General features: G+C 41.3%; 1 protein-coding gene across 1 annotated transcript in view; it reads left to right on the top strand.

The window, feature by feature from the left end:
* Positions 1–18236, top strand: part of LOC129554722 (doublecortin domain-containing protein 1) — a 94409-nt gene extending 76173 nt beyond the window's left edge. The window contains exons 18-20 of the mRNA XM_055423783.2: positions 1470–1620; positions 4240–4409; positions 17968–18236. Of these exons, the coding sequence (XP_055279758.2) occupies positions 1470–1620; positions 4240–4388 (300 nt within the window). The 3' untranslated portion in view covers positions 4389–4409; positions 17968–18236. The remainder of the gene's footprint in view (positions 1–1469; positions 1621–4239; positions 4410–17967) is intronic.
* Positions 18237–23588: the final 5352 nt, after the last annotated feature.

Below are 23588 nucleotides of genomic sequence, written 5' to 3'. Positions count from 1 at the left end.
AGGTCAGACAGAGGCCAGAACCAGGTCAGTGCTTTCGTCCTTCTAGTGCTTTGCCCATTGGGGGAAAAAAATAAAATTGAGCTATTCTGACAATTTAGATTCCTCAAGTCAAGGTTTTTCACACTGAGCCATTTCTTAAACAGCAAGGAGTCTCTTCTATATGGGAAAATAAGGAATAATGTAATTTATATACAGAGTGCATCATGAGAAACACTGGGCTGGATGAAGCAAAAGCTGTAATTGAGATTGCTGGGAGAAATATCAATAGTCTTAGATATGCAGATGACACCACCCTTATGGCAGAAAGTGAAGAAGAACTAAAGACCCTCTTGATGAAAGTATAAGAGGAGAGTGAAAAAGTTGGCTTAAAGCTTAACATTCAGAAAACTAAGATCATGGCATCTGGTCCCATCACTTCATGGCAAATAGATGGGGAAACAATGGAAACAGTGGCAGACTTTATTTTTCTGGGCTTCAACATCACTGCAGATTGTGATTACAGCCATGAAATTAAAAGACGCTTACTCCTTGGAAGGAAAGTTATGACCAAACTAGACAGCACATTAAAAAACAGAGACATTACTTTGCCAGCAAAGGTCCATCTAGTCAAGGCTTTGGTTTTTCCAGTAGTCATGTGTGGATGTGAGAGTTGGACTATAAAGAAAGCTGATCGCTGAAGAATTGATGCTTTTGAACTGTGGTATTGGAGAAGACTTTTGAGAGTCCCTTGGACTGCAAGGAGATCCAACCAGCCCATCCTAAAGGAGATCAGTCCTGAGTGTTCATTGGAAGGACTGATGCTGAAGCTGAAACTCCAATACTTTGGTCACCTGATGCAAAGAACTGACTCATTGGAAAAGACCCTGACGCTGGGAAAGATAGAAGGCAGGAGAGGAAGGGGACAACAGAGGATGAGATGGTTGGATGGCATCACCGACTCAATGGACATGAGTTTGAGTAAACTCCGGGAGTTGGTGATGGACAGGGAGGCCTGGCGTGCTGCAGTCCATGGGGTCGCAAAGAGTCGTACACGACTGAGCGACTGAACTGAACTGAAGAGAACAACAAGGACTAACCCACTGACAAGCACTGAAGTTCCTCACTGTCTAACCACATTAGTGAACATTTGTAAACCCTTCTCATCTGCTTCTATACCTCTTTATTTTCTTTTTAAATTTTTATCAGAATAGTTGATTTACAATGTGGTGTTAGTTTCAGGTATACAGCAAAGTGAATCAGGACGCATACATATATCCACTGTTTCTTTTTTACGATTCTTTTCCCATATAGGTCAATATAGAATATTGAGTAGAGTTCCTTTTGCTACACAGTATACCTCTTTCTAGCAATTATAAATAAAATGAATACTTATATCATGATAATAGTTCTCTTCAAGGAGTTGATTCTTTAATAATTAAACATGTTGTGACATCCCACACCCACCCAGCATGTGTCTCTTTGTGTTTCAGCTGCTAAATGACTGCTCCTGTCGTCTCAAGCTGACCCACCCGGCCAGAGCACTGTACACCCCTGACGGAGAGCCAATTCACTCGTGGGATGACATAGAGCGAGACATGGTCATCTGTGTGTCTACAGGACATAGCTTTAGAACTCAGCAAGGTATGAGTGATGATTTCTTTTCTATCATGTTTTTGAAGAATTAAAGCATTCACTTGTTTCTTCAAAGAGCTTTTTTTTTTTTTAAACTGAATTTTATATCCCATCATGATGATTTTTAATGACTACCCTACTCCACACTTTTGTATGCCATATTACTAAAGTTAAACTCCATGTATTTATTTGCTGGCAGCTCACTGTTGACACTGTTTGATCTAAAGCATTCAACGAAAGTTCTGTTAGTCTTGAGTTTTACCCAAGGGGCTTTAGTTGTAGAAATTCTAAAAGGCCTCCTTTGAAGGTATTCATTTTTTAGCGTGAACCCTGAGGAAAGTGAGGCATCCTTGATTTCCTACTTTGCAAGTTATTTAAAACTTAATGTTTCTTTAAAAAACAAATATACGCTTTATATATTTATTTTGTTTACGAATAAGTAAATATATGCTTGTTTATTATCTTGTCTATCTTTCAATAATTTTTTGATAAATGTTAGAAATGGAAGAGAACATAATATTTGGTATTAAACCAATTCTTGTCTTTCATCCCACTTATCCTGAGGAATTTAAAACCCCTTTCTGGGGTAGGTCTACATTAACAAAGACAGAATTTTCAGGATATCCTGAAAAACATTGATAACATTTGAAAAGAAATCAGAAGATTCAGGGGACATCCATAGCAGTTCAGTGGGTAAGACTCTGTGCTTCCACTGCAGAGGGCATAGGTTCAATCCTTGGTCCAGGGAACTAGGATCTCACATGCCACATGATGTGGGGGGAAAAAAATTAGAAATGAATTACCTGGGATTTTCAAAATAACTAATGTTAGGTTATCTCTTTTAAAAGTCACCATAAAATTATTATCACTATGTCATATATAAGGTATATAAACCAAAAAAATTTTAAACAGTTGCAATCCTATCTTTACACTTAGCCTAGAAAGGGCAAAAATATGGGAATGAAAACTAAAATGCAGGAAGACAAGGGTTTATCGGGATGCCTAACACTATTCTGAAGATACCACACAGATTCCCCCAGCACCATCCTGCATCAAAGAAGGGCATTAATCTTTATATTCTTTGTGTTTGTCCGCATCATTCACCATTACCCCTCACCCCAGTTCTTGGTGACCCTCACTATGTAATTATTTAGAAGAATTACTTAGAATGAACCAGTGATGTCGTTCTTAACAGGAGGTACTAATTGACAGCTTTCTGTATTCCATAGCCAATAAAAGAAATGTAAGCCAGGGTTCCTTCCTTGAAAGAGTTTTGGATCTAGTTAAATATATAAACACACACTTGAAGTAATTGAATAGTAAGGAAACAAGTGGTGTGGTAGAGGGTACCTTCCCAGTCCTTTCGTTATTTATGCTTAATCTTTCGTACTCTTGGGATGACCTTCTGTCGCCTGGACCTCACCCTCCTGGCCCCACTGTATTCACTGGGCCTTTCAGATAAATAACAGGCACCTAGCCAGAGAGGTATCCAAAACACAGAGAGAAATGTAGGCTGCCTTCCCAGAAACAAGCTTGTTACCCATAAAAACTGCAAAAAGAAAAGAGAAAATTGAAAATGCAAACATTAGTCTTCCTACCATTATCTTCCTTGTTAGCTCTGTAGACCTTTGACAAGGTTATAGACATTCATTTTTGCGTTTTCAATTCTTTAACCACATCGATTACTATGATGTGAAAGAGCTGTTTATTCTCCTCTTAAAATGGGTCCTCATATTCCTTTAACAGTGAAAGTGGTAGTGGTTTCCCCCAATTGTCTAAGATCTTTTCAGTGGGTGATATATGTTCTAGAAAATTTGACTGATAGCGGAGAGTCTAACTTAGTTGCTATTAGAAAGTTATTTTATTATATGAACTGCCATTTTATTGCTTTTCCTGAAATAATTAAATGAGAAATAATCATTTGGTAGAAATCTAAACACTCAGAATGCTTTAAAAAGGAGAGAGAAATGCTACTAGCATATATATACATATATATATATATATATATATACTCTTGTGAAGGGACATTTGATGAATCATTCTGTTCATAATTTTTCTGTGACCTACTGACTTTAGTATGTAGTAGAAAATAAGGCAGCTTGGGACTTTTCAAAACTAAACGCCTAATAAGAACTTATTTTATGTACTATAATGTAAAAACATTCATTCAGCATGTGAAAGTCACCAAAGAATCACATTTGGTCTTTGAAAAATGGATTTGTTTTGGCAAAACAAATCAGACACTGTTAGAATGGTGTCTTTCACACAAACCCCTAACAAAATTAAAAGAGTGCTTTATGCCATTTGTCTTCAACTCTGAACACAGTTCTCAATGCTGTGTTTACCATCTTTTCAGTGGGTTCAATTTTTAGACCACTCCTAGGTTAGCTTCCAATTCAGGCTTTATAAAAAGCTTGGAAGGAAGCCCTCTCCAGCAACTGCCATTCTGTAGAAATCCAAAGAATGTTAACACATATCTGATGTGATAAGCAAGTCAAGTGTGTAATGAGAGAGTTCGGCATGGGAGTCAAGCATTTCTGAAGGATCTTCGAGTTTTTCATCATCCTGAACTTTTAATTATTTGCTATAAATACATTGACTTGTCTCTCAAAATAATTTTTTTAACAGAGTTAAAGCAACTGGTGGAGATCAGAGCAAATTATGCCCGAATCTGCAGGCAGCAGGGCCCTCAAGCCACAGACATCGTGCTATTGCCATCCGCAAAGCTGCATTCCCTGGTACCTTCACACACTGAGTTCCTAGCGGAGCCATCCTAGTTTGTGCTGTGTTTCACTGGGGTAGGTGTGTGGACATACTTATGTGTTTGCTAGGATGTGATATGATGATTAGTCATCGTTCTTAATTTTATGCCATCTCCTTTAAACGTTATACCCTCTCCACTTTACAGATGTGATATGATGATTAGTCATCGTTCTTAATTTTATGCCATCTCCTTTAAACATATACCCTCTCCACTTTACAGATGTGATACGATGATTAGTCATCCTTCTTAATTTTATGCCATCTCCTTTAAACATATACCCTCTCCACTTTACAGATGTGATATGATGATTAGTCATCCTTCTTAATTTTATGCCATCTCCTTTAAACGTTATACCCTCTCCACTTTACAGATGTGATATGATGATTAGTCATCGTTCTTAATTTTATGCCACCTCCTTTAAACATATACCCTCTCCACTTCACACAGTAGCATGTGATGCCTCAAATCTGTTCTTAGAAAGACAACAAAACTCGACAAAGCAATGACAGCAAACTATCTTAGGTGTATTTTCTCCCAGAGAAAGAAAAAGGAAAATATTTGCTATTATTGAAAAATAATTTTGTGGGATCAAATAGCATATATTCAATTATTAATAATAATATGTATTGTATATATATACTTTTTTATTCTTATATATGATTTGATAATAAAATAGACTGACAATTGTAGTGTGTGTATATATATTTACATATGTATTTAAATTTAGTAGGATCAAGAGTAGTATATGTACTATATATATATAAATAATTTTATATTATTCATTTTCCATTGGGCTTCCCTGGTGGCTCAGGGGTAGAGGAACTGCCTCTCAGTGCAGGAGACGTGGGTTTGATTCCTGGGTCTGGAAGATTCCCTGGAGAAGAAAATGGCAACCCATTCTAATATTCCTCCCTGAGAAATCCCATGGACAGAGGAGCCTGGTGGGATACAGTGATGGGGTCACAAAGAATCAGATGTGATGTAGTGACTAAACAACAGCAACAAAATATTTTTTTATTCTTATATATAATTTGATAATAAAATAGACTGATAATTGTAGTGTGTATATGTGTGTATATATAGTTATATTTAGTAGGGTCAAGTAGTATATGTACTATGTATAAAAATAATTTTATATTATGTATATAAATTATATATATCTATAATTTGATAGTAACAAAGACTCTTTGACTACCTAATGCTAAATTTGAGTCAAACCGACATTTTTCTGGCTCAGCCACTTTGTTTTTCAAGGTTCCATGTTAAAATCCTACATTTGCTAAATGAAAATGAAATGGCTGGTGGCCACCAAACCCCACATGAATTGCTTTTTCCTCCTCCCACTTCCCCTCAGTTTGGCCTGTGGTAATAGGACTCCTCATGAGCACAGCTAGATGTTGCTCACAGAGTGAAGCTGGATCATTTCTGACGTAAGCTCAGTAATCAAAAGCCGTGGACTGTGTCCTGAATACTGAAACTTAGGGAAAGGATATATGCACCACTTAAAGGAAAAAATCATGTGAGGATTTTTCTTAAGGGGTCAAGGGAGAGCCTTAGCAATCATATGTAACAATACTACAGGAAGATAACTTACCTTTTAATTTCTTTCTGCTATGAAGAATGAATTATTTTTTAAGAAAACTATCAGTGACACATTAGAGTTTGGTTTCTAGTTCTGGTAAAAAATTTTCCAGAGAAATGCTCTTCTTTCTTCCTCTGAAAGCCTTTGGCATCTCCATCTGAGTATAAATCGCAGCCTGGCTAGAAGCGTACAAAATGGCTCAGCTGGGCTCACTCCTCAGTCCACCACTGTAATGTGGTGCAGGAAGGCAGTAGATCATTTCTACTGAAGGGGGCTCTTGGTAATCGCTGCAAAAGGCCTAGCATTTACTCCCAGTTTGCAAATCAGTCAGGTCGCATGAATAAATTCCTGCTGCCTCTGACACTACTAAAAGCAGAGCACATTGAGGCAAAATTTCAAGTTGCATACACAACAATTTGCCCTTCTGCAGACCTCTTCTCTGTGTGTTGTGTGGTGTTAGAGATGTGAAGGCATTCCAGGACACCTTTGTGATACACATGAAAGAAAGATTGCATGTGCCCCTACTTCGCTTTTCCTTTTGTTGAACGAGAAGGGTTAGGGAACATGCTCCCGGTCACAAAGTGGGCCAGTAGGATTCTTACCTGCTGGACCTCTTCTTATAAAACCTGGATTACATTCCCCAGAGACATAGAACTAGTTTTATTTTTTTCCAGATTCCTTTAAAAGAAGGGCATTTCTCTAGGTGAAAAAGTACCTATCATTTTGCTGCCAAGGAAAAGTTGATTTGCTATGAAAATGGCGTGATTTCACCATGGATCAAATGTGCAGATTCTTGTGAAGTCTTCACTGTTGTGTGTGAACATGTCTGAAGCGAAAATTGGTAATATCACACAACACTGTATCAGTGTACCAGGAGACATAAGGCAAAACTCTTAACTGAACTTTTCTATTACTCGTAAATGTGATTTTAAGATGTAATATAACAGTCATCAACACATCACATTTTACCAGCAAGGCAGTGACACGATGGCTTGCACAGGGTATCTTGGTAGTTCGTAGCCATTTTAAACTTCAGACTAAGAACATCCCTGCTCTTTATCATTGACCTTCTTCTATGATCACCTGGATCATGTGGACTGACACTACTAAAAGCAGAGCACATTGAGGCAAAATTTCAAGTTGCATACACAACGATTTGCTCTTTTGCCCTTCTATGTTCGCCATCCATGTGGACTGGAGGGCGGTTACTCCAGCAAGGACTATAGGATAAGACTATTTTAATTCTATTCAACCCTCCTAGGATTTTAATAAACCCAGTAATTTCCTTTGGGGACATTCTTATCAAATTTGAATCAGCCTCGTATATATAAGTCACATTTCAATATTTTTCTATCAACTGGAAATCATTTATTATTAAATACTAAAGCAACCATTCTCAAGTCTGTGGTGTTCTCCTGAAATTTATTTCCTGCTGGTTTGCAAACACCCTTAAGTTGATCCAGATGTTAATCAACCATCTACCCACATTTGTGTTTGTCCTTGGGAGAAAGAATTTTCTGGATGTTTCTATCCCACTTCTAGCGTTTGTTACCTGCTAAGTGTTGGGATGAAGTTGCATATTTTTAAGCAAACTAACTGAAAACAACGTGTCTGAATGCTTGACAAACATTTTGAGATTATGGCACCATTTATAAATAAGTGTTCTATCTGTGTACTTACGGCAGGTTTATAAAACAGGACACATTAGAAGTGATTCAAAATCCAGATGTAGTTTTGTGGTGTGATAACCCTGAATTTCCATTTTGTTCTTGATTGTTCATAATAACTGAATTTTTTTTTTGTATGGATCAAGAAAACAAAGCAACAAACAATCAAACCACAACAAAAAGGTAAAAATACATCCGTTCTCTTTTGCAAGAGAATCACTTAGAAATTGTGGCCAGTGGCAGCATCATTTGTGAGCTAACCTTGATTAATAGCCACATGGGCTGCTGAGTGTTATTGAGACTTACAATTCACCCAAACAGCAGGTTTTTTTCTGACATCGTTTAGAAGGGAGTGATCAAGCCACGCAAGTCCATGTTGTTCTAGATCTTCACAAAATCAGATGTAAATGTCCTCAGTTAAATGGAATCTGGATCCAGTGGTGATCCTCAGTTGCTTTTATTAAATCAGCAGCTGTAGTTCCCTCCTGCCTCTGAGCAGATCTCAACGCCTGCTCAAGCAAGGTTTAGCAGGAAGAAAGAGCAGCAGTTTTGCTCTCAAAAAGCAATAAGCGAGAATTTTAAGTGAAAGGCATGGATTGGGGCTACTTGGCCAAAAGCAAATGCAAAGCAGGATCAACAAAGACCAGTCAGGTGACTGCTGCTGAGAGTAGAGTAATGGCGGACATTCGGTGGTTGCCTGCTGCCAGCTCTAGTATTTCCTAGTTCTGTGAGTCTGTAACATGAAACACTATCAATAGACTGTCACCCTGTGCTGTGTGTGCAAATAGAAATACATGAGGAGAGAGGAAGTGAATATGCCCAGGGTGCAACTGGGTTGGGGGAGGGAGGAAGAAAGAGACAGGAAATTATATTTATATGGCAAGCACAGTGGTGATTCTGAACTGGATGTGCTATCATTCATTGTCTGCTGCATTCTTGTGCTGGTTTAGGGGTAGATAGATGGTTCAGTCAACCACTGGATCGATTAGGTCCTGACTTAGCAGTCCGAGACTTCCCTGGTGGCTCAGACAGTAAAGAATCTGCCTGCAATGCAGGATGCCTGGGTTAGACCCCTGGGCTGGGAAGATCCCCTGGAGAAGGGAATGGCTACCCACTCCAGCATTCTTGCGTGGAGAATTCCATGGACAGAGGAGCCTGGCAGGCTATAGTCCATGGGGTCACAAAGAGCTGGACATGACCGAGCAATGAACACTGTCTCTAGCAGCCCTAGAAGTTTTGAACTTGGGGTTTTCACCCCAGCAGAGATTGTTCAAGAATGTCAGCTCTGGGCAGACCCTAGCTAGAACAGTTGAGGGGTCAATGTCTAGATGCCACCACCAGCAGTTCTCCTTAAATTACCCTGCAGACTCTGCCAGAAAGGAATGGAGGAGAGGTGGGAGCCTTACAGAACTGCTAGGATTAGTACCCCCAAAGCTTAAGATTTGATTCTCTGTTTTCATCTCTACCACTCTCCCTGCTTCCTTCCAGTTCTTCTCCCCTTGCCTTTCGGTCTTCTTTCCTCAATTTTCCTTACTTTTTCTCTTCTGTGTGTGTCTTAGTCGTTCAATCATGTTCAATTTTTTGCAATTCGTGGATTGTAGCCTGCCAGGCTCCTCTGTCCATGGAATTCTCTGGGCAAGAATACTGGAGTGGGTTGTCATTTCCTACTCCAGGGGATCTTCCTGACCCAGGGATAGAACTGGGTCTCCTGCATTGCAGGCAGATTCTTTACCATCTGAGCCACGGGAAGCCTCTTTTATCTTCTGCTGCTGCTGCTGCTGCTGCTAAGTCACTTCAGTCGTGTCCGACTCTGTGTGACCCCATAGATGTAAGCCCACCAGGCTCCCCCGTCCCTGGGATTCTCCAGGCAAGAACACTGGAGTGGGTTGCCATTTCCTTCTCCAATGTGTGAAAGTGAAAAGTGAAAGTGAAGTCTCTCAGTCGTGTCCAACCCATAGTGACCCCACAGACTGCAGCCTACCAGGCTCCCCCATCCATGGGATTTTTTAGGCAAGAGTACTGGAGTGGCTTGCCATTGCCTTCTCCGCTTTTCTCTTCTAAGGGCCTTTAAATCCTGTCTTTCATTTTAACAATAACTCTCCCTGGAGCAATTTGTGGATCAGCAAGGGATGCTTCCTTAATGTGATTCTCAGAGTTTCCTGTGCTTGCGTTGCCTGGGGAGCTTGATAAAATACAGAGTCCCAGGCTCAATGGCGGAAATTTTTCTTCTGTACCCCTGAAGTGGGGCAAAGAGTCTGCAGGTAGCAAGCCCCAGTCACAGAGGGTGGTTGCTGACCACACGTGTGCAAACTCGGCCAGGGTTCTGTGCTTGTCAGCTGGGCATGGCTCGAGCACTAAGCACCAATTCTGAGACCACTGTGGACCCTTTTACCTTGGTGTTCAGGGGCTATGAAGGCAAAGAAGCAATTACTGCCTGTGTGGGGGTTTGAGTCTAATGCTCTCATGTCTACACCTCACTGTTTCCTTGAGAAAGAATGGAGTTGGAAACTAACCACCCAAAAATGGTAACCAGGACGCAGACACTGGAGGAAACACAAGGGAATTTGAGATGCTGAAGCTTCCCATGTTAAGTAAGCCGCCGTCAGTGCTGATAACATCTGCTATTTTAACGGCCACAGAAATAATATCAGGGCTATGGTACATGAATCAAGGAGCAGAGTAATTCTGAAGGTGGGGAAATATCCAGCTTCCTGGGGTTTTCTTATGCATTTTTGTATGTACAAACCGAGAGAGCCGTGGAACAGGGACAGGGGTCTTATTTACCAAAGTAACGCTTTATCCCAGCAGATAAAGAATCTGCCTGCAATGCCGGAGATGCAGGAGATGTGGGTTCGATCCCCAGGTGGGGAAGATCCCCTGGAGAAGGGAATGGCAAACCACTCCAGTATTCTTTCCTAGAAAATCCCATAGACACAGGAGCTTGGTGGACTACAGTCCATAGGGTGGCAAAGAGTCCCGACATGACTAAGCAACTAAGCACATACAACCCTTTCTCCAGTGAAGGAGCTGCTTACTATGGGGAAGGCTGAACCTCTCTCTTCTATGTTTTCTCTAGGTTTAATTAATACAGAAGCCTGAGCCGCCCACATCCCTGGCTGGCTCATCTAATAGTGTATAATTCCATGGGATATTATTTCAGTTCAATAACAAGGGCTCTCAGAAAAATTAATTTTCAGAGTAGTTCTCTTGTCCCATAAATGAAATCCATATAGGTTGGGAGATACTTTCCTTAGAAGACAGAAGCTGTAAAGAAAATAAGCTTTTCGAAGACCTAATTCATGTTTCTACCTCCAGATACTGTCTGGGTTACTGGGCATGTAAAGGTGAGTGAAGTAGGTGGGTGACTACTTGAAGAGTGAATAGGCTGGGATGTTGGGGTGACAAGCTTGAGTTGAGGTGGGAGGGGTGGGCACCAGCCCAGATTGTGGAGGGCCTTGTAGGTCATGCTAACGAGTCTGGGTTTTTCTATTTTAAGTGCAGTGGTTAAAGGGAACTATTAATAACATGAAAGCTGCACTAGACATTGTATGTTAAATTAAGCTTGCTCAGGTTACACGTTAGAGACACACTCAATTTACCTCCGAAGGTGGAGGTTTGTTAGGAAGATTAACAAAGAAATGGGAGAGCATGGGAGAGCCCAGCACATAGGCTTCCTGGTGGTCTCTCTCCCAGATACACAGCCTGACTCCGTCCAAATGGACACCTAGTAGTCTACCATTCCTCTTCCTCACTTCTGCTTTCCTCTGTACTTTTTTTTTAAGTCAGTGAAATTTTATTAAGTCAATGAAATGTATTTACTTGGGATTTTATGTGCTATAATAGCTAAAGTTGTCCTAAATAGTGTATTCTATAGAGCAATATATTTTTTTCCAATAATGGATTCAAAGAATTTTAACTACATCTTCAGAATGAGAACACTTCTACTGCTACAAGCTCAGTGGCATCTGTCCTTCTTGGTCAATGGATTTCCTTCTTCTCCATGAGCTCTCCTGCTCTAGGCTAAGATGCTCACTTATCCTCTCTCAGGGCTTCTGCTGCCTCACAGCTTCTGTTTCCTGCCTTCCTTTTGTATTTCTTTTGGCTCTAGGGCCACTCTACCCTCTGAATTACTTTCTTTGTGTCTCCTGATGGAAGACTGAATGGTTGGAGGCCAGCCAGTAGCTGCCTTTTACTCATGCCGTTAGATTAGGATGTCAGGGATCCCATGATACAAAGCACAGCTTGCCTGTGTAGGCAATGGTGGTGTGGGCTGATCCTTCCTCAGGAAGCTGTGGTCCTGGCTGGCATTTGGGGCTCCATGGCATTTTCAGTATAAAATCCATAATTCTGCTCTTGTTATGATTCTTTTCTCCCTTCACCACTGAGGGATGAAATTAGCATGGTATCAGCTGGGCTGACTCTATTCCTCTTCAGTCAATAAGAAGCTTATCCTTGGGTGCATCCTCAAATTTGACTTTGATGGTGTAACATTGGTGGTCTTTGCTATACAAGCAACATGGCCTTGAAGATGGAATCTGTGACTTTGCTTACAATATCAGGATGAACTCTTAAGTTATACTTTTGAATATAAGCAAGTCTGTCTGAGGAAGTGGATCTTGCAGAGACATCCTGGCAAAACTTAAGACACTGTGTCACCTAGGGAATTTTCCCAAATCAATTCAGAAAGTCAAACACCTTTTTTTTTTTTAAATCAGACTTTTCCTTGCCTCTTGTTTAATGCAGTCATTTTGATAGGCTGGATTCCATTGTGGATTTTGATTTTTGTTATCATATCTCCTTCTCTCTCCACTCTGCAAGGTCAGCCTGGCTGTCAACTTTCTCAATGCTGAAATATGAGTTCTACTCACTGAACTTGACTGTCATCAACTGTGTTTGAGTTGCCAATCCTTGTAACATTCCAGGACACCCAAGGAGTGGTATTCCCTGTTAGATATTGCCCAGTTCCCATGAAAAAGTTGATATGGGCCACAATGATGTATTGAACTAAAGCTGTGTGTTTAAGAGGCATCCTAGGGAGGCTTTCTCAGTAGCAGTGGGGCACAGTGCGCAAGCCAGCGTGAGCAGCACACCGCAGCCCCGTCCTCTGTCTCATTCTGGACATGACAACAAAAGTCAGTTTTCATTCAACAACTTGCAACTGCTTTTATGAGAAAAATGGGATGTGTCTATGGGATTTTTAAGTGCTTCAAAGTTGTTTACTTACACTTAAACCACTGCCATTGCTTCCATGGACAATTCTGGTGGTTTTTCTAACTAGTCATGGTGTAACCCCAGCCTCACTCCTCTCCAATTCTTTATCCAAGTAGTAGCCAAAATGATATTTCTGGAATGAAAATCAAATCATGTTACTGTCTTGCTTAAAAACTTCCAGTGGCCCTGGACTGTCATCTAAATGTAGACTGCACTCCTCCCATGCCCTTGGGAAGACTTGTGTCACTCCTTTGTTCACAGAGGATTGTATTACACTCATCCTAAAAGTGCCCTTGGTTCCCTCAGATCGTGTGTTATTTGTACATATTCTCCTCCTACAGCTTTCTGGGGAAAAGTCCCTGACCCTCCTTACACCCAGTTCTGTTGGGAACTGCCGTCCGTGTGCTCCCTCTTTGCTCACCTCAACTGTAGCACTTATTACTGTTGACATAGCCTTTCTTCCACTGGTCGGTAAACTCCTTGAATGAAAGGCCAGCTTGTTCACATCTGTATTTCCAGTGACTGAATATTCCATATCATACTGTTGTAGCCACGAGTTCGGGGAAACAAACTCACTCAGGACAATGCAGATAGTGGAGTGCAGTTTATTATACCGGCGGGCCCAAGGCAGAGTCTCCTCTTGCCAAGGACCCCGACCAGTTTTTGTGAAAACCTTATATACCCTAAGTGTATGTGCCCAAACCCACCTCCCCAAATTCCCTGAAACTAGTCTGAACAAAGGAAAAGATACAGTCAAAGTTAACCTGTGATTCATATACCTTAAACCTAGGTAGTTAATTAACAGTGGACAGTTATCAATAGGCCTGTGTCAGACACCATGCTGGGTGCTGGAATTACAAGAGAAGAACATAGCCTCTGCCCCAGAGTTTATAATAGAAAAGTGTGAAAGTTAAGTCACTCAGTTATGTCCGACTCTTTGAGACCCCATGGACTGTAGCCCACCAGGCTCCTCCGTCCATGGGATTTTCCAGGCAAGAATACTGGAATGGGTTGTCATTTCCTTCTCCAGGGGATCTTCCCCACCCAGGGATTGAAACCGGGTCTTCCACATTGTAGGCAGACACTTTACTGTCTGAGCCACCAGAGAAGTTCATATCCCAATAAGCAAAATAGAATTTATGATTCTATTCGGTTACACAGATAATTAGGGTATTCTTTCAGGCGACGGAGAGTCTAGGTATGAGCCCTGGTGCTCTTCCATCCAGGGAGCCTGGTTTTCCAGTTGGTGTGTTGTTTCCATAGATACTGGGCATATAGCTCAAAGTCCACAGTCCGGCCCAAGGTGGAGTCCTGTTTTTAAGATGGAGCCTGTTCTGTCTGTTTCCTCCTGCAATATGGTAGGCATTAAGGGATGTTTGTTGAATGAATGTAAGGTTTAAGATAACTGGTTGGTTAAAAAAAGTACCTGCTTTTTAGTAGAAGCATTGAATCAGAGTTTGATTTGCTTGTAGAACTTTCTTCTCCTCACATGCATTGTTATGGACTGAATATCTGTGTCCCTCACTCCATATTTGTATGTTGAAACCCTATGCTCCAATATGATGGGATCTTCGGGAGGTAATTAAAAATAGGTGAGATCATAAGGATGGAGCCCTTAGGCATAGAATTAGTGCCTTTATGAGAGTCATGAGAGAGCTTCCTTCTTTGCTCTGCTGTCTGCCTTGTGAGGATACAATGAGAAGTCAGCACAGAAGCCAGCTCTCACCATAATGCAGCCACACTGGCACTCTGATCTCTGACTTCCAGGGTCCAGACCTGTGAGAAATAAATTTCTGTTGTTTATAAGCCTATGGAACATTGTTATAGGGCTTCCCTGGTGCCTCAGCCAGTAAAAATACTGCCTGCAATGCAGGAAACCTGGGTTCAATCCCTGGGTTGGGAAGATCCCCTGGAGAAGGAAATGGCAACCCACTCCAGTATTCTTGTCTGGGAAAGCCTATGGACAAAGGAACCCGGTGGGCTTCAGTCCACAGGGTTGTAAGAGTTGGGCATGACTTGACGACTAAATCACGACCACCACCACTTTGTTATAGCAATCTGAGAAAAGACACACATCACATCCACCTACAGAATATATCACATAGCTTTCTTATAAAATGAGTCTTGTACCTGATGAGACAGTATAGGCTGATTATATTTCTTTTTTTAACAAGGGAAACCTAAGCAACGTTGATTATGTTCCCTTGTTTGCCCACTGTAACTTTCAAAACACTCCTAAGGCCCACTAGAATGGAAAACACTCTTCTCCCATTATCGCTCAGATGGACCCTTAACTGCCTGCCTGACTCGGCTGCAGGCAGCCCAGCTTGGGAGAGAAGACATGTCACCCCCTTGCACAAGTGTGATGATTTGTGGCTGAGAAGGGAGAGCCTGCTCTCTGAACCACATGCCCCCTGGTGCAGGCAGGCTAAGGAAAGATGAATGGCATTATAAGACAGGCATCTGAATGTTTCGTATTAAATTAGTCCCACAGAGCGCCCAGAATTCTCATTCCATAAATCACAAGGTAAAGTAAACCCACTCCCAGGTTAGGCTGTTGTGACTTTGGCCTGTGGTGTCACAGATAATCTGTGAATAGTTAAACATTTGTCTGAAATAGTCATAATTTTCAGCATACTTACTCAGTGGCAGAGAGGTGACCCAGATTGATCTCTGTTGCCAGAAACAGCATGTAAATGGGAGTCAGCCAATTCAGGAGATTTTCCAAACAAGAATCAGTACTCCCCGGCCCCTCGGCCTACTCTGCCACTGCTGAGGTGAGCTCCTCCAGGAGCTGTTAGATGCTCAGGGCTGAGATAAGCAAGCTTCACCCCCCACCAGAGAGCAGACTGACTGTCCCTTTTGGGAATGAACTGCAGCCCCAGCTCTGTTTTGAAGTTCACTTTCACTTTGGCTTGGTCTAAGCATCATAGAGCTAGGAAGGGCCTCAATTCCACGAAAGCCACATTTCTCTTCAGGCAAAGGTTTATTCTGAGAATATTTTACATATCTTTGGATCTATCCTGGTTCTTCTATTTCTGGGCTGACTCTGTGAGGAGGGGATACCATAGAATGGAAGGAACATAAACTGCTGTTCATAAGTCCATTCAACTTGATGCCAGCTGGGCCCATTGGAGCTGCTGCTTCCTCTTCCGTAAAATAAGGAAAGTCGACTCTTCCATCTCTAAAGTCCCACTCAGCTTTAAAAGTCTGATTCTGATTCAGTCGCTAGATGAGATTGGGCAACAAGTGTTGTGACAGCCATTATTCCAGCTGACCAAGGGAGCCTATCTGTCTGCTTGGTAGTCTATTTACAGGTGTTTACTAGGACCTGCATCCAGATTCTCTTCACCCACAGAATTCCAACCCAGATTTCACCAGAGTGACAGAGGGAGGCCACAACACAGCTTAGGGATGACCAAGGACCAGAGGTGGTTCCTTCCAGGAAAAGATCTTGGTGTCAAGACCTGAGTGGAATCTTGCCTCCTGCACTGTTGGGCAAGCCCATTGGTATAAGCATCAAATAAGATCAGTTATAAACATGGACGTGGAAGGAAACTAACGCTGTCAGAGTGTATGCACATGGCCAGGCACCCTGCTGGACTTTCATACTGTTGTTGTCGCTTTCATGACCACCCTTGGAAATAGGTGGTTTTTTCCTGCTTCTACATTTTAAGAATGGGGAAGCTGAGCTCCTGAGAAGGTGAAATAACTTGCCAAAGGCCTCAGTTGGTCAGGGGAAGAGCTGATATTTGTACTCAGATCTGTCTAATCACATAGCCTGTAGAAATTTCAGGAATGGTTATTGGCAATTCTAAAAACTGGGTTTGATAACTTCACTGGATGCCTTTCAGTTCAGTTCAGTTCAGTCGCTCAGTCATGTCCGACTCTCCAAGAATAATTTTATGGTTTAGCCACTGCCTGCTTAGAAAATGTCCCTGATGACAGCTGAGTTAGGCATAACGAGCTACATTTGGACACCCAACCTGAGGGAGTGGGGGGCACTGCCTTGCTCATAGGAGAGGAGCCTCAGTGGCTTATCAGGACATGATAAGCCCACTAGGGTATCTCATTTCCCTGCCCCAATGGCTGTAGTCATCTGTGTATTAGATGCTAGGGCTAGCACCATAGGCTGGTGGCTTAAACAGCAGAAATTTCTTTTCCCACAGTTGTGGGGTCAGAATTCTGACTTCCAGGTGTCAGGAGGATTGGCTCCTCTGAAAGGTGTGAGGGAAGGATTTGTCCCCTGCCTCTGCTCTGGGCTCTGGTGATTTGCAGACAGTCTGGTGTTCCCTGGCTTGTCGAATCATCATCCCAATCTCTGCCTCTTCACATGACATTGTCCCCATGTGCCTGTGTCCAAAAGTCCCCAGTCATATTGGATTAGGGGGCCTCATCTTCTTTAATTACGTCTGAAACGACCTTATTTCCAAATAAGAGCACATCCTGAGATGCTGAGGTTTAGGACTTTGACATGTGGATTTTTGGTGGGGAGGCACAGTTCCACCCGTAACAATCAGTAATGAAAGTCTGAACCCTCACTCACACAAGCACTTCATCTGAGCAGGAGTGCTCTACCATTAAAGATTGCAACATTCTCTCTTGATGGCACGTCTCTCTCCCTTTTATGTCTTTCTTGTTTCTTACTAACACTGAAGTCTGATATTAATGGAAAAACCATTAAAAAAAAACTATTATCCTATGAGGTAAAGTGAATGCACTCAACTGTGAAAGGAAGACTTATCGATCAATTTCAGTTAAACCTTGCTTGTCTGACACTTTGCAGCTAAGGAATGTGTTTTTATTGCCTGGCCAGATAGTTCAGATTTCCGGTCAGTCTTAGTAAAGACCCCTTTTATAACAATGATAAAATTTTATCACAGAGCTATGAAAACAAAATTAGATTTCATAACTCACATCAGGCCTTGAAGGCGATGCCTCTATAAATTTTACAAACCTTATCAAGTTTTAATGCACCTATTCTGATAAATATTTTTAAAGTAGCAACTTCTATTGAACTTCATATATAAGTGCGTTTGTATATAAATAAGTGTATATATGTGTGTATGTGTATAATATATTTATTTTCCCCCACCTCTCTCTCTTTTTCTTTCTCTCTCTCCCCCTTGCAGGAAAGAAAACTTTCTCCACCTACTTGGAAACAGAAAACTGTGATAGAAAGTCCAATTATTTAGATTGCTGAAGACTTCGAATTTAGGAAAATCCAAAGGAAATCTGAGTAGCTGACTTAAAAACTTAGTGCTAGAATTCATCCTTCAGAATAACTGTATTTTTCATGGGCAGACACTGATTGCTGCTGCTGCTGCTGCTAAGTCACTTCAGTCGTGTCCGACTCAGTGTGACCCCATAGACGGAAGCCCACCAGTCTCCATTAGTTATCCATAAAGTCACAATAAGACATATTATAATTAATGGGCAGTGTTAGCCACAGGGATTTTGGGTTCTAGTGAAAACCTGTATACACTCTGTAAATTTTCCATTCTATAGCATGGACTGTTGGGGAAAAAGATGCCTATATACTGAGCACATGTTTTTTTTCTCCAAGTAGATGATAAATGCCTAGAGGGCAGAGAACCTTATTTTACTTACTCGCGACAGGGCTCAATGACAATGCCCAGCAGTCTAGCAGCGTGATGGGAACACAGGGTTCAGTCAACTTCCACCCTGTGCTAAACCAGAGACCAGAATTACAGCAGTACGAGGGGAATAGAGGATCTGCTTCATAGAATTTTATTTCAGTCAGCTGTTAAGGAACTACAGTCCTCAGAGTCAAATTAAATCGAGTTATAGTTAGTTCTTCCTGCTTTTCAGAGGCAAGAAGCACTTCAAAATTGGGCAAATGAAATAAATTTCATGGTGTAAACTAAGCATCACATATTCTTAAAATGTGTCTATGATGATTATACATTTTGGTCTCAAATGCCGAGTTAGAAGAAGCATCCAGAAATTATGTGAAATGACTTATGGATGTATTGACAACATTCAAAACCTCAAAAGACTGTTGTAAAGGAGTCATACTGTTTTGGTTCATGTACTCCTTTGAGCATCTTTGGAAAAGCCATAAACTTATAAAATGACATACAAAAAATAATTTTCTCATACCGTTTCATGGCGTTCACAGACCCACCAGAAAAACATTAGTGAACTTCCAAACAAGAAACTGATAGAAGATATTTCTGATTTCCAAAATCTTTAAGGTTTGCAGGGGGACATAGGATCCATACCTCTCAGTGGAACATTTTAAAACATCAGCAGAGGCAGATTCTAACTTTCACTGTGCTAATGGTACCTTGCTGTATTCAAAAATGATAAACCATGATGATTTCGTAACATCTTTGACTGTGGTTTTTGCATCTATGGATCTTAAGTGGGAAAAGATAAAGAAAGATAAACTTCTTCAAACAATGTTGTTCATTTTGGGCATTCCTTGGAGAAAGCACTTATTACCTGGAAGGAAAAAGCTAATTAACTCGACGTTTCTTACAATCACCAAGCCATTTTTACTTGCTACTCTTTTAGACAGAAGGGAATACATGCTGTTTCCCTTTTGTCTGTCAGGAGAATAACAGGGAATGCTGACAGCCCTGGACGTTGGGAGCTGAAACTAGGCAGACAAGTGGCTGCAGGTGTTCAGAACCTGCCCCGAAGTCACTGCTGCTCAGCTGAAGTGAAACACGGTGTCCTGAGAACCCCCGTTTGTTCTTTTACCTCTTCCATAAAATAGTGACATTGTCAAATGTTTAGAAGCTTGGATTATTTTATTCCAAGTCATGTTAGGACTCCACCTCACTTAATTCAATCAGTGTGTGCTGTATAGTCAGCAACAATGTTAAAATGCTGTTTAACCCCCATTTAAGGTTTCGTTTAGAAACTTCCTTAAAACAGTTAAATATTTATATGAAAAATATGTTGGATTATGGTTTAACTTCACTGCCCTTGGCTGGAGGTCTCTGATTAGAAAAGGACAATGGACCTGAAACTAAAGATGCCCTGCACAGTGCCCTGTCTGCTCTCTGCTGTGTTCCCAGAGCCCCACATGGAGTCTGCAACACAGTAGGTGCTCATTAAATCTTTGTTAAGTATCAAATGAGGAGCTGAGTTTCAACTCTGACTGTGCTTCTTACCACTCATGGGACATATCTATTTTCTCATGTGTGAAATGAGAATAATACTTCCTTCTACCCTCCAAAAGCTGTTTTTTGCATCAGATGAGATAAAGCCTAGAAAATCATTTTTTCCTTTTTGACCTGAAGAAAGGAGTAATCTTCAAAACTAGGCATACGATCTCATGCAGATATAAGAGAAGGAAGCACCATTGTATTCTTGTAGTAGAAAGTGCTCACAGCCTAATAATTCAAAATAAGATAATATTGTCATTTATTTATTTGGCTGCACTGGTCTTTGCTGTGCCACACGGGATCTTTAGTTGGGGCTTGTGGGATCTAGTTCCCTGAGAAGGGATCGAACCTGGGCCCCTGCATTGGGAGCATAGAGTCTTAGCCACTGGACCACCAGGGAAATCCCAAGATAATTTTTATTTTATAGAATTTTAATGCTGAAATGAAGGAGGGGACTTCTCTGTTACTAGAAGGACCACCACACTCCAGGACTTAAGGCATCAAAATTATGGGCTTGCTTTCATTCGTGTGTGCAACCTAAGACATCTCAGACTTGCCCTGTGGCCAGTAGGGGAAGGGTTATATGACACTCAAGTAAGTTGGGAGAAGGTACCTTCTGATCCTCAGTAGGGGAGAGGGGGTCAAATTATGTAGTTGAAAGTTAGCAAAAATAATTTTAAAGGGTTGCATTGATAACATATATTTAGAGGATTCTGGTTTAATCAGTATTTGTGCAGCAAGGAATACCCTATACTCAGAGGAAATTTGCATCGCTTATTGATGTAACGATAATGGAATTTCTGTGATATTCCAGCACTGCTCTGGGGGCTGTGTCGAATGAGAGACTCTTAGTTCTTGCGGACCTTACTGGCCTAGTGAAGGCACACAGCTGATTTAAAGAGGAAGCAAATTAAGAGGTAAGGAAACAACCCGTGATAAATGCTATGAAGAAATGAACATTGGATAAAGGGATAGAAAGTGACTGGACAAGTTGATATTCAAATGCACATGACTGTCAAAAACAATTTGTTCAGTGGATTGAGGAGCAGCGTTATGAAAATATCATTTTCAGAGAATAGTAGCTAATTTGCTCCTTTGAAAGCCTCTTTTTTTACAGTTCTGGGAAGAGCACAATGAACCTGGAGTTAGTAAGTAAGGAATTATGTATGCTGTTCTCATCAAGCTGTGTGACCTTGGAAAACTCACCTATCCTATCTGTATCTTGACTACAAACTGGCAAATGGTACCTGATTCAGCAGAAGACTCTACATGCTTCCAAAAGAGGTGAAGTCTAACCAACGTTGAGATGTCTTCAGAAATGTTGCTGAGTTTCTGTTTCTTTCTCTTGGTGGCTCAAGAAAACATTGTCATCACTGTTGCCACCTCCACCATCACCGCCAGGCTGTCAGAAGGGGACGTGTCACCCCGTAGGTGGAAGTGCGGATGCTGGAGGCAGTGAGTATCAGCGGCGAGACTGCCCGCTTTGTATGAGGCACTATGCTAGTTCTCTACATTCATTAACCTGGTCAGGCCTCACAAGTATGATCAGCTCCATTTTGCAGATCTGGAAACTGAGGCGCTGAAGAAAGGGCAAAATAAAGCCTGATGCTGAAAGCTTGGCCCTAAACCCCCACACTGACCACCACTCCCTTTGTCCATTCGAGAAATACTAATTTCTTAAATTAATTAATTAATTTGAGCACTTACTATGTGCTAAGAACTTCTTTGATCAAGTTCAGTTTGGCATTAAGAGGATAACCCTCCTCTGGGTTGAGAAAAAAGAAAGTACAGAGGAAGAAGAAAAAAGAGTGACTCTACTTGTTTCTTTGATTGAACTCAGGAGAAACAATTTTTTTTTGCTACCACTCTTTGAGCTTCTGGAATCTCTGTCTGCTCTCTGTTTGAACTTGGGCAAATATAAAACTTACATTTTCTCTGTTCCTGGAGCTTTCAGAATCCCAAAGCATTTGGTTTAGATTAAATCTGTTGACCGAGGCATTCTAATTCGGCTTCAACACAGATGATCCCATCACCTGTCGCCTTATCTAACCTAACTGCTTATTACAGTAACAGAGTATACTCGTCTGGAGGCCGGGGCAGGGCCAGGAGAAGGAGGTCAGGCAGGTTTAGCTGCCACATGTACGCAGCATGGTGGTGTCCTTTCAGAATCTAGAGGAGTGGATTCATAAAATCCAATCAGGAGCACGTGTGTGCATTTATATAAGCTTTTTTTTTTTTGCCTGAATCTAAATTATAGAGATTTTAATAGCGCCAGTAATTAGACAAGTATGCAGTCTACCCCATTATGTTCCTGCGTAATATCACACTCCCCAGGGCCCACCTTCCCTGCTTGCTGGGCTCCCTGCCTGGGCCCCCACCCCCTATTTTCTACCAAAGGGAAGCAGTTTTCTTTTCAAAGAGCTCACTGTTCACATTGTTTTTGTTCCTTCAATCCGGAGGTCGGATTTGCTTTCTCAGCGGTTTCCCCATTTCATTGGCCGGTGGTGTAAGAAAAGGAGAGTGGGGGCGTTGGTTTGCATTCCCTTCCGTGCCTAGCACACGTGTGGGGTTGCACAATGGAGGCCGTCATGGCCCAGAGGCCCTTAGCACCTTGACGGGCACCGGCCAGGCCCTTTCCAATTTCTTATAGCTAACTCTGCTTCAAAACCTCTTCCCAGCTCAGTTCCCGACTTTAAAGACAACAGAACAAAAGTGTTCAGATTCACTCTCTTAAATCATGAATTCTTTCATAGAAAACTTCTAGCTTCCTGATTGCCTCTCATTATTTTTTTCTCATGTGTTCTGTAACTTTCTATTATCCATAGTCATATTTCACCTCATCAGCAGAGATAATCTCCCTGCAGGTGTTGAGGGCTGAATCTTGGTATATATTGGACATCTTGGATGTTTCTAATTGTTGTTTCCTCTAGAACTATGAAAAAAAAAAACTTTTGGTTATTTAAAATTAAGGACAGGATGTGCCATATTACTAAAATAATGCAGTTTATCTAATCAAGAGATTGACTTTTTCCATATGCATACACATATTTTCCTAGGGGCTGTCAGAAAGTAGCTTTCATCACCCTTTGTTTTGGGGGGGTTTAATTTTTTTTATCCGTGAAGGTATTTCCAAAGAAAGATGGCTGGAATTTAATATCCCGAGGTGGCCTTTTCTTATTTAGTCCCCACCAAGAAAGAAAGAAGTGAGGGAGGAAAGGAAAGAAGGAAGAAAAATTCGAATTACGTATTTTTTCTTCACACGGATCTGAAAATTGTCACCTGAAAGCAATTCTAGAAGTCTATGATGTTGGCCTCCAGGCTGCTTAGAAAAAGAAAAGAGCGTAAAATCAAAATCCTGTAATTGACTTTGTTGTAATTGGCAAACTGATACAGTCTTTTCTCTCTGAGTAGGTATCAGACAGAAACAGTGGTGTGGGCAGCGGCAGGAGGCTTGAAAGTCAGCAATGTGTTCTGAGACTCTAACATCTTTTCTACAGAGACAGATAAAAGGATAATGAGCTGAGGTATTTTTAAAGGATTCTTGCAATTTGCAACTCAAATCTAGTATTCAAGCACGTGCGTTTTTTAGGCTGTAATGACTGAAAATGTTAAAC

This window comes from Moschus berezovskii, chromosome 14 (genome assembly GCF_049115385.1).
Source record: "Moschus berezovskii isolate FMDL1 chromosome 14, NW_MosBer_1.0, whole genome shotgun sequence".
Lineage (NCBI taxonomy): Eukaryota > Metazoa > Chordata > Mammalia > Artiodactyla > Moschidae > Moschus > Moschus berezovskii.
Note: the sequence above shows the minus strand (reverse complement) of the source record. Positions and strands in the feature narration are given on the sequence as shown.